Here is a 12144-nt window from a genome sequence, read left to right as displayed (position 1 = left end):
ATGCTAGCGACATCAGTCCATTAAATAATGTTGCTATAGTCCTCCCTCCCCCTCAAGAAAGAAAACACTCAAACGTCACTCTGCTAACTACAATTCCAGTGTCTTCCTACCCTTTCCCTGATTCTTAGAAGGGATAAGGCACCAGGAGTCTGTCCAGGGCACCCAAGTCCCACAGCGATTCTTTCCAGATCCTCTCCATTGCTCCCAGCCAGGCGCTTCCAGCAGAAATAAGAATCCAGCCCCTTCTCCTCTAGGCCAGGGTCACATGACACATTTTACAGAACGGGCTGAGGTGCCATAACAGGGTACCCATCCCGGAACCTCCTTCTCTGGTCAAGGCCAGCGACCCCACACCGGGCCCTAGGGCTCCCCATCCACCCCCCGCCCCTCCGCGGGCAGTGGTGGGAGCGCGGGCGCGGCCTCCGACGGAGCGCTCAGCCACCTCCGTTTTTCCCGACCACCGGAAGGAGCGGCAGCCCGGATCCTGCCACCTGTCCGTCACACAGCTGCTCACACCACACCGCTTCCGATTGGTTCGAGGCCTGGCCAGGCCGCCTCCAGCCCCGCCCCCCGCGGATGGCCAGGCCGGGAGGGCGGGGCGTCGCCGGGAGGACCCGCCCAGCTGTCAGTTTACGGGGGCGGCCCGGCTGGCGGGCGGACGCTCGCCGGCTCCCTCGTCGCTCGCTCGCGCGCGCTCCCTCTCGCCGCCGGTGGGGAAGTCCGGGCCGCCCCAGGGGCCGCCGCCACCGCCGCGTCCCGACCTCCACCTCGGGCTCCTCCCGGCTGAGCTCCTTCCTCGCGCGTGTCCTCGAGCAGTCAGGGGCCGGGCGTGGGTCCGGAGAGCCACCCCGGCGCGCCGGGGGGCCTGAACCATGTTAAGGAGGATCTTGCAGAGGGTAAGAGAGGGAAGCCGTCTTCCCGGAGCACGTGAGCGGGAGGCGCCGAGCCCGGGACTGCGGGTGCCGCCGCCGCCGCGCCGAGCAGCCGAGCGGGCGGCGGGCTCCCGCCTTCTCTAGGCCCTGCCGCCCGGGAGGCGATTAGGCCGCGGCCGTCCGCCCGGGGTCAGGCCTTGCGGGCAGGGAGGGCGTCCGGGGCGGCGGCGGGGCGGCAGGCCGGAGCCCGGGGCCTGGAGCCCGGTCCTCCGCCGCCCCACGCGCCCAGGCCCGGGCGCCCCGCTCCGGCGCGGGGCTGTCAGTGCGCGGGGCTGCGGGCGGCGGGCGGCGGGCGGCGGGCGGCGGGCGGCGGGCGGGCGGACGGAGGGTGTGGTGCCGCGGTCCTCCCGCTCCCGGACTGGCTGCCGCGCCGACAGAGTTCGTGCCTGCGGCCGCCCGCCCGCCCGGCCGGAGGTCGCCCCCGGCGCGCGAGGTCGCGGAGGCTCGCTTAGCGCTGACCCCACTCTCCGCGCCCACGGGGTCCCCCAACTTTACACCCCACCCACCTGCCACACCGGGCTTCGGTTTCGCATCTGGACCCTGTAGGAGGGTCATGTGGCGAAACCGGCCTAGCAATGGGCCCAATCCTGGTACCCACATTGACTGGCAGAGTCAGCTGAGAAAGAAGACATTACTCACTGTTGGAAACTTTTTTTTTTCTTCCCAATTAAAAATGCATTTTCCTCTCCCAGCCAGTCCTTTTTTTTTGGAGCTATCCAGGAATAAATCGGCAGTAAGCTTGATCCAGTGGTATACATTTACCCCTTCACTTTCTACCAGTGCTATCTGTATTTAAAATCTGGAGGAAAAAAACTTAAGATGTAAAGATTAGAGCATAGGAAAGCTGTAGGTGTATTGTTTAGCAATCAATTCCTATAATAACATAAACTCTGTTTTCCTAATCTATTTAGTTTATTAAATTTTTGTTTGTTTTGGATGGCTTTTGGAGACTAATAGGTTGCAGCAAAATGTAAATGACTATAGTTGGCGCTAAACCCATTTGTCGGTTATTATGTGAGTAGGATAACTAATTCAAAAGACAGAAGAAATTAGTGAATTTGTAATAGTCATCCAATATGTCAAAGACAGTTGAGTCAACCGCTATATACAAAAGGAGTGCTCTTGTTTTGGCATAGCTTTTGTGACATGTTCAAGTCATGTGAACCTTGGTCATATATTAGGGGTAGAAATAGTTAGCTTCTTATCTGCCACCCTTTATTGACATTTGATGATTTTTTTTGCATTGGCTTTGTCAGAGATTTTTTTTTTTTTTTTTTAAATCTTAGTAAACTGGTGGTTTAGGCAATAGCAAGGGTATGCCATTTGCTCTTGCCATAGGTTTTTGTGTTTAACAGTAAAGACATCTGTGCATGATTTACTTGTAGTACTTAATGATTTTCCTTTTATCAAATCCAGAGGAATGAATTACCTCATGCCTCAGATTTTTTTGTCATAGTTCCAGAACCGAAAATTAGTTTTCCTGTGGTTTCTTTTAAAGTTTAGTTTTCTGCCCTAGCCTGTTTGGCCCAATGGATAGAGCATTGGCCTATGGACTGAAGGGTCCCAGGTTTGAAGGGTCCCAGGTTTAATTCAGGGTAAGGAGGAAGCCGACCAATGGTTCTTTCTCATCATTGATGTTTCTATCTCTCCCTTTCCCTTCCTCTCTGAAATCAATAAAAATATATTAAAAAATAAAGTTTAGTTTTCAGAAAGATGGGATGCTTTCCAGCACTCTTAATGTTGTTAAGCATTACAGTTATATCAAAACAATTTTTAGGGTTGGTGCATACACATCAACTGTTGCATACATTTCAGTTGAAACTACAAAATTGGAATTTATTCTGGTTATTGCTGAGATGTGGTATGGAATTATCACATATGAATAAGTCAGTTGACAATTGAGTTTCTTGACCATGGCACTATTGATATTTGTGTCTAGAAAATTTTTTGTTTTGGGGGGCTGTCCTTTACATTGTAAGATGTTTAGCAGCATCCCTGTCCCTAGCTTCTACCCACTAAATGCCAGTAGCATTCCCCAAATCCTCTTCCCCTTATGTGACAACTAAAAATACCTCTAAGATAGGGGTGTCGAACTCAATCAGAGAAGGGGCCAAAATCTAAAATCCAGCCTAAATCACGGGCCGAATGGTTTACTGAACAGTCATAAACTGTCATTGTGATGGAAACGCAGCGGAGTGCAGTGATGACAGCGCGGTGCGGGCCACATTGCAAGGCCTGGCGGGACGGATTTGGCCCGCGGGCCTTGTGTTTGACACATGTGCTCTAAGACTTTACCAAATATCCTTTAGGGGCTACATTGCCCCTGTTGAGAAATACTGTGTTAAATGTACATACTCTTTTACAGAAAAGTTTGAATAGTTTCTAACATTAATTAAACTGCCCCCCCTCCCTCACCCCAGAGTATTTATATTGAGTATCAGTAAATACCAGTGATAAGCTAGGGGCGGGGAACCAGTTAAATAAGATATGGGCCCTCCAGTTAGAACTCACAGCCTGTTTGTGGAAGTGGACATTTAAAAGTAGTGATTAATGTGCTATGCAGTAGAAGAATGAAGAGTGCCCTGGGAGCTGCTTTGTAGGAGCATGTTGGGCAGTCATGAAAAACTTCGGGAAGGAAGGCATATTCGAAGCTCAAAAGAGAAGGGCATATGGAGCATAGTGTTCAACATATGCCAAGACATGGAGTCATAAAAGGGTGGGTAATATTAGGGGGAACATGAACAATTAAGTTTAGGAAGTGAAATGTTGCCCAGGGATTGGTGGAAGATGAGACTACAGAGGTAGCTACAGACCAGGTTAGGAGAGTCCTTGAGTGCCCGCTGAAGTTCAGGTATTATTAATGCCCAGCATTTAATAGGGGCATTTTGATAAAAGTCTTAAAGAAATCTTATGATTTTATTAATAGTTTAGAATCTAGACTATATATATTTTAGTAACTCCACAGATATTTATTAACAAGTATAACTGAAATCTTTATATTTGTTTATTTGTTTTATTGATTTCAGAAAGGAAAAGAGAGAGAGAGATGGAAATATCAATGATGAGAGAGAATCACTGATTGGCTGTCTCTTGCATGCCCCCACTGGGGAGAGAGCCATAAGCCAGGCATGTGCCCTGATGGGGAATCAAACAGTGACCTCTTGGCTCAACCACTGAGCCATGCCAGTTGGGCTGAAATCTTTAAATTACATAATTTAGTAACTTTTATTTTATCCCAATCTGATAACCTTATTTCTCAACAGAGATATTAAGATATAAGATTTAAAAGTAAAGTTGCTGACTTAGAGATTGTTTGAAATAGTATCTATACTTGGAAATTAGATTGCATTTCTTTAACATTATGTTTTTAGATGACTTTTTTAAAAAAAATTGTTGCATAGTGCCTTTTAAATAAATTTTTTGAAAGAAGAAACAATGTATTTATAGTTAATTAAAACTCAGAGTCTTTGAACATCACCAATAAGTTTTCAGGGTACTTTATAGAAAACTTAGTGTCTGATTCCTTTCCTCCTCCTCTTTCTAAAGGGTGTCTCTCTGAGGCTTGAAAAGGTCTGGAAAAAAAAATTGAGGTGGCTCCAATAAGTGTGTATTGATTATTTTGCTTAACAGTCCTCTGAAGAGAAATGTGAATTAAAAGTACTTGATGGCCAGAAAGATGATCAGCATTTACTACAGTAGTACTTTAGGCAGTTTATAAACTTTGTTGCTTTTCTTTCTTAACTTACTGTGATTTAACATTTGTGTATTCTATGTAGTTTTACTAGTCTATATTAGTAATATTGCAAAAGAAAAATGGTTTTAATTCTAGAATTGTAGAAGTAGGAGACTTTTATGGCCAAATAGGTCTGTCTCTCTCATTTAAAAAAATGAGAAAGTAGAAACAGATTCAGTGATTTATCTAAGCAACACAGTTTGATGTGAAAACAGGTAACAGCCAAATTTTTCCAACTGCCAATTTATTTCTTTTTTCTTGACATCTTGTCTCTCTCCTTCCTCCACTTCAAACTGGTAATGGTTAGCACTCTGCTAGTTACTGTAGAAGGCAGGTACTTGTATAGGAAAAAATTTGAGACATAACTTCTCACTCAATGGACTTATATGATTAAGTGCCAAAGTAAATGACATAGCGAAAAAAGGCTATAGTAGTACAGGGGAGGAAAGATCAGAAATGAACCTGCTTTAGTGGGAAGTCTCCTTGGAGAAAATGGGCATGAGAAAATGGGTTTTGAAGGTGTGTGATTAGGAAAGGAAGAGAAAAATTTCCTTCTAGGAAGGAGTTACGGTATAAGCAATGACTCAGATGAGAATGAGTGTACATTCTTCCTGCCCACCCTCCTTCTTTTGAACATTGCCTTTCTATAAACAAATATTTATGACACTTGCTATGTGCTAGATACTGGGACACAACAGTGAATGAGACACAATCCCTATCTTTAGGTAGCTTAAAACCAAGTGATTGTAGACAGAGAAATATTTTTAGAGAAGAAAGAAAAGAGAGAAGTTTACAAAAATAGTGTTATACCTCATTTTGGAGATTTTTGTTTAGCTCAGCCCTGTCCAATGCAGATGAGTCACATATATAGTTTAAAGTTTCAAGTAGCCACATTTAAAAAAAGTAAAAATAAAGAAGTGAAATTAATTTTAAAAATATATTTCCTTTGACCTGGTATATCTAAAATATCTTAACATGAAATCAATATAAAAATTAGTAATTAGATACTTTACATTCTTTTTTGCACTAGCAGCACATCTCAGTTTGGACTAATATTTCAGCTGTTCAACAGCCTTATTTAGCTAGCAGCTACTGTATTATTGGATAGTGCAAGTCTAGTTGAATACATATATGATTCTTAACTTTTTATTTAGAACTGATTATAAACTTATAAAGAATTTCAAGAAGACAGTAATATAGTACAAGGAACACTTGTATACACTTTATCCAGATTCACCTATTACTTAACATTTTATCATATTTGTTTTATTATTTGCTCAGTTTTTTCTCTTCTTTTTTCTCCAACTCTGTATTTTTTTTTTTTTCTTAATCATTTCAAGATTAGTTATGGTCCTTTACTCCTGAATACTTACGTGAATATTAGGTGTTTTTTTCCTTAAAATAACCATAGTATAGTTATGAACTACATAAATTTACATTTATTCCATTTGTTATTCATCATTTCAATATTGTCAGTTAATCTGATAAAGTTCTTTGTAGCATTTTCCCTCTTCAGTATAGTGTCCAGTTAGGGTTAGATACTATATTTAATTGTCATGCTTAATATAAAACATTTCCAGAACATTTCTTTGTAATTTATGACATTTGTGAAGAATACAGATTCCCCACTTGCTTTTTTTTTTCTTTTTTCTCCCTAGAATGTTCTTCATGTTGTATTTGTCTTATGTTTTCTTCTTCTTCTTTTTTAAATATGTTTTTATTAGTTTCAGAGAGGAAGGAAGGAAGGAGAGAGAGAAACATCAGTGATGATAGAGAATCATTGACTGGCTGCCTCCTGCATGCCCCACACTGGGGATTGAGCCCGAAACCCCAGGCATGTGCCCTGACTGGGAATCTAATCATGACCTCATAGATTGATGCTCAACCACTGAGCCACACTGACCAGGCTTGTCTGATGCTTTCTTGTGATAAGATTAGAATTATGCATTCTTGGTCAGAATGTTTCCTAGAAGATATATCCTTCTCAGGTTATCACATCAGGAGACCCATGATGTTTTTCTGTCTTTCATAGTTAATGCTAATTTTAATTACCTTATCAAAGATCAAGGTGTAGCCCAATTTTTCAACTGGATAATTATTCTTTTTTCCTTTGCATCTAATAGGCAGATACATATGAGATGATGCAAATATCATGATCCTTACCAAGTTTTCCCTAGACTTAACATCCATTATTGATTAACACCACAGTGATGGGCAAAATGATGATTTTCCCACTTCAGCATTTCCTCTGCATTTACTAATTTGGTTCTTGGCATTCCTTCCTTGCTCCTTTCTATCCTAGTCCTAGCTTCTTTCCCTAGAAGTTCTCTTCCCTCTCAACTCCATATCTCCCATCTTCCTTCCTTTTCTATTGATATGAACTCATAATTTAATTTTTTTATGGTTTATATTCATCACTGTACTTAATCATTTTGATGCTCAAATTCAGATTTGAACAGTAGCAGCCCTTTTAAGATGGCCTTATCATTTTTTAAAATTAAATCTTTATTATTGAAAGTATTATATGTCCCTTTTTTTCGTCTATTGACCCCTTCTAGCCCGCCCCTTCCTCCTTCACCACCCTATTGTGTGTATCCATGGGTAATGCATATAGCCATATAAGTTCTTTGGTTGTTATCTTCCCACCCACATATCCTCCCCTGCCTTTCCTCTATAATTTTTTTTTTTTTTAAGCTCTTCCTTACTTTCTGCGTTAAAAAGGTATTTCAGGCTCATCCTTCATCTACCCTTTCCCAGTCCTGAAATGAACCATTTTTCTGAGGAGTCCTTTTCCTTTTAGTGGGGAATGGTATTAGGGACCAAGATTTGGGGTGATTTTCCTTCTTGTTTCTTTTAACAGACAAATCTCCCTGAAATTTTGAACTTTATTCTGTAGACATTTGGAAATCAGTAAGATTTTATTAAACAGTGAAATATATTTAGCACGGAGGGGAGGAAAAGTTCTTTTCCACTTTCTTTGGGCCTTTGGCTTGGCCTGAGAATTAAACTGAAATAAGACAGATTAGCAGGAGAAAAGCATACACATTTTTACATGTATACGAGCACCTTCACAAGAGAATGAAGACCCAAATAAATGAACGGAACAGAAAGTGTATAGACCTTTTAGACAAAAAAATAAAACATTTGTGAAGAATTGACAAGACCAGTGGCTCTGGGGAAGGGGTGGTAAATGGTGAAGAAATAACTAGGATGATAACAGTGAATTTAACAATGTATGTTTATATCGGTTTCTCAGCTCCAAATTCTGTCTCTGGTGATAAGGATGGCTTCTACCCTATTGGTACAGGGAGGATAACTTTCACATGGGACTTTTACTTTCTTTCAAGAAGACAAAAAAGGGTCAGAATTACCTTTTTGCATATGATGTTTTTTAAGTGCTTTTAATTAAAAATAAGCAGTATATCCAAGTAGCATATTTTGGGATGTTATATTCTGGTTTTCTTCAGGCACATAGTAGGAGTTAATATTTGTTGAAATGAGTATTAAAAAGAATATTTTGGGAAGACTGATTTGCCAGTGTTACAGATTAATTTACCAGTGTTACGTGTGATGTATTAAAACCATAGGGAGTATAGAGATCAGATAGAAGTGATTTTAATATTTTAGGCATAATATTTTAATTATTATTTATCATAGAATGATGGCTATGTTAGCTGCAAAAAAGGCGATGAATAGGGCAGACCTTTTGAACATATTCCCCAAATATCTATTATATTATGGGTCTACTATGTGCTGTGGACATATTGTTGAGTAAAACAGTCATGCACTCTGAGGAGCTTAGTGTCCAGAGGAGAAGAGAAGAACTGTTGAAAGAATCACATAATTATATGGTCAAATCCTTGGCTGACTGTTAGAAAGGAAAAGGACAGGGAACCCCAAGAGAACACAGCAAGAAGGCCTTGATCTAACCTGAGATGCTAATGAAGGCATCCCAGATTAGTTTCATTAAATTATTACTTATTTATTGATATGAATTTTTAAAAGTAGGGTTAATTTTCTCTGTATAGATTTATTTTCAGTATGTTAAGGATAAGGAAGAGTTATCATGGCTAGAACTAAGTTTTCTCTTCTAATCACAGTTATCTTTGCGTGAGGTAAAGATAATATAACTTAGTGGTTAAGAATGAACTGTGGAGCCATACTACCTGTGTGGCATCCACACCACATTTACTAGCTGAGTAGCTTTTTGGCAAGTTACTTGACCTCTTTGTGTCTCATTAAAATGGTCAGAATACTAGTACCCTTCTCATAGGATTGTTGTGAGGACTAAATGAATCAATACATATAAAGATCTTAACAGTATCTAGCACACAGTAAGCTCTCTATAAAAGTTAGCTGCTGCTAAGATTGGTGTTGTTATTATTATACACACTAAATTTCTTCAAGGAACACTTATCATCACTCCCTTGTTTTAACTTTTTTTGTTATTTTTTTTTAATAAATCTCCATTTGTGTGTGTGTGTAGACATTTATTCATCATATTGAACATTTATTCTGTGCTAATTGCTTTGCTGGGCTTAGGGATAAAAAATTCTTGAGTTTTAATGGGAGGAAACAGATTCTTAAATAATCACAAAGCAATCTGATAAATGTTAATAGATCCCCAGGAAATATTTGAGTACAAAGAAAAAGTAATTATGTGTCGGAGGGTGAGGGAGAATTGGAGCAGAGATAGGAAATGAAGATTGTTGAAGGCCTTGCAGAAGCTAGAAGAGTGACAAAGGCAAGGAAGAGCAATGGAGAGAAGGCATTTTAGAGACAGGGACCAGGTAATTGCAAGAGTATTTCTGCATGGGGATAGGAATAGTTATAAGAGATGAGACTGGAAAGAGTATTGGACTTTATACTATCCTACCTAATAAAAGATTAATATGCAAATTAACCATCACTCCGCTACACCCACCATCCACGCCCACCAACCAAGCCCACCAGCCAATCAGAGCGAGTATGCAAATAAACCAGCCAAGATGGCTATGGCCACAGAGAGCAGGAGGGAGGCTTGGGTTTCCCAGGCAATGGAAGACAAGCTTTCTGCCTGCCCTAGCTGGCCTAAGCCTCTGCTCAAGGCTACAAAGTTTCAATTGTAGAAGGTAAATAAATTCCAGATACCATGGCCTCCTCTTGGGTTGCCCGGGGTCGTGGCTGGCCTGCAAACCACCACAGGCCCCTCGCTCAGGCTGCCCCACGCCCCAAGGGAATCCCACTGGCCCCCACCTGTGCATCAGGCCTCTATCCTATCTAATAAAAGTAATATGCGGATTGACCATCACTCCAACACACAAGATGGCTGCCCTCATGTGGTCAAAGATCCTGCTCCCATGTGGACATAAGATGGCCACCACAGGATGGCTAGCAGGGGAGGGCATTTGGGAGGCACCAGGCCTGCAAGGGAGCGCTGTTGTGGGTGATCAGGCAAGCAAGGGAGGGCAGTTGGGAGGCACCAAACCTACAAGGGAGGACAGTTGGGGGTGATCAACCCTGCAGGGGAGGGCAGTTAGGGTGACCAGGCTGGCAAAGGAGGGAAGTTGGGGGCAAACAGCTGGCAGGGGAGCAGTTAGGCATCAATCAGGCTGGCATGGGAGTGGTTAGGGGCTGATTAGGAGCTGGTGATCCCAGATTATGAGAGGGTTGTCTGACTGCCCGTTTAGGCCCGATCCCTGTGTGGACTTACTTGGCTCCCCTTGTGTTCACACAGATGTTCTTGAGAGCATACCTCAGTAAACCTCCTGCTTGCAGATTTCAGTCTCAAGGTTTGTTTTCTTGGGAACCTGAATTACAAGTCATCTGCTTTGGATAGTTTTTGTAAAAAATTCAGGATGAATATTGTGTTTTACTTCTTTGAAACTGGTATTCTACATATCTTTTATAACAGGAATCCATGGGGAGTAGATAAGAATTTCTGTTAGATTCTAAAATGCTAAGTAAAATGTCTTCAAGTATATTTGCTAGGATTTTGAACATGGCCCATAGATGCTTTGCTTAGGAAATTTTATTATCAGCACCTTTCCCAGTTCCCTCAAGTGATTTTCAGACTAAAAAATGAAAAGTGGCCTCTCAAAACTAGATTCTGAATCCTTATTTTGGTATATTTTTGTGTCTGTCTATTCATATTTGTTGAATCAAAATATCCAGTACTCTAAAATTGTTTAAAATATATAAATCAATATTAATTATATGTTAGATAGTTTAAAATGTTAGGTATTTAAAAACTTTTCTTTTACTTAATATTGAGTTACGTAGTTGTATGATGTCTATAAACTCAACTTAGTTACTACCCTGTTTTCCCGAAAATAAGACAGTGTCTTATATTAATTTTTGCTCCCAAAGATGCGCTAGGTCTTATTTTCAGGGGATGTCTTATTTTTCCATGAAGAAGAATATGGTACACATTTATTGTTAAATGAAAATAAAGGAAATTTATTACCTGCATGGTAGTTGTCAACACAAACCAGACAAACTGTGAATCCTACAATATTAAGAATTCACTCATTTATTCAATGACAATCATGTCATCATCTTCTGGAACATCATCTTAACAATCCAATTCCTGAATTTCCTGGTGAATTTCTTGTGACTCCATTTCTTTCAGAATCAGTGGACCAAATCTCTCATGTTTAGCCTGGGGGGGGGGCCTTATTTTTGGGGGGATGCCTTATATTTCATTCAGAAGGAAACCTGTAAGTATGTCTTATTTTTGGAGGATGTCTTATTTTCGGGGAAACATGGTAATAATTTATAATTAGTTTAATAGACTTGGTCTCTTATTGACTTAGCTTTTTTTTTCTTTTTTTCTTTTTTTAAACTGGGCTGCTTTTGAGAGGTAAATTACTTTTGTGTAACTATTAATAACCAAATAAATTTTAGAACTTTGAAAGTATCCATAAGAAAGCTAAGCAAATACAGAGATTGGAAATATATTTAGGGCCCATATGAATCACGGAATGAGAATTTTAGAGCTTTAAGGACCATGATCTTGTCCTGTCCCTATAATTTATCAATGAAGAAGCTGAGATTAGAGAAATTGTGTCTTTATGAGTATCAGAGGGATGATTTAGAAACATTTTAGACAGTAGTTTTCTCTCTAGAATATTGAGTTGGGACCTGGGAAACCTAAGTTTTAATTGCAACTCTACCATTAGATAGTGATGTTAAGTAAGCCAATTATACTTTATGGGGGTTAGTTTCTTCATCTTTGAAGTTATATAGTTATAACATTATTTCTGAGATGCTTGATTTTTTATTTGCTTTCTGAGATGCTTTCCAGCTTTTAAAATTTGATTCTAGGTCTTTTTGGGGAGAGATTCACTCAATCAGTATCTACTATTGATAGTATATCTACAAAATTCCAGGCACCGATTCAAACATTTTATTTTATTTAAAAAATATTTTTTTTTATTGATTTCAGAGAGTAAGGGAGAGGGAGAGAGCAAGAAACATCAGTGAATGAAAGAGAATCAT

General features: G+C 40.6%; 1 protein-coding gene across 4 annotated transcripts in view; it reads left to right on the top strand.

Moving 5' to 3' along the window:
- Positions 1–610: 610 nt before the first annotated feature.
- EEA1 (early endosome antigen 1) overlaps positions 611–12144 on the top strand; it is a 135058-nt gene continuing 123524 nt past the window's right edge. For 2 of the 4 annotated variants that reach the window (XM_045588333.1, XM_036455146.2), the window contains exon 1: positions 613–896. In XM_045588333.1, the coding sequence (XP_045444289.1) occupies positions 873–896 (24 nt within the window). In that variant the 5' untranslated portion in view covers positions 613–872. Of the gene's footprint in view, positions 897–12144 lie in introns of all 4 variants that reach the window. The other 2 variants (XM_045588334.1, XM_036455149.2) reach the window with 2 other exon arrangements.

This window comes from Pipistrellus kuhlii, unplaced genomic scaffold (assembly GCF_014108245.1).
Source record: "Pipistrellus kuhlii isolate mPipKuh1 unplaced genomic scaffold, mPipKuh1.p scaffold_m20_p_3, whole genome shotgun sequence".
In the NCBI taxonomy this organism is placed as follows: Eukaryota; Metazoa; Chordata; class Mammalia; order Chiroptera; family Vespertilionidae; genus Pipistrellus; species Pipistrellus kuhlii.
This window is presented reverse-complemented; position numbering and strand designations above follow the sequence as displayed.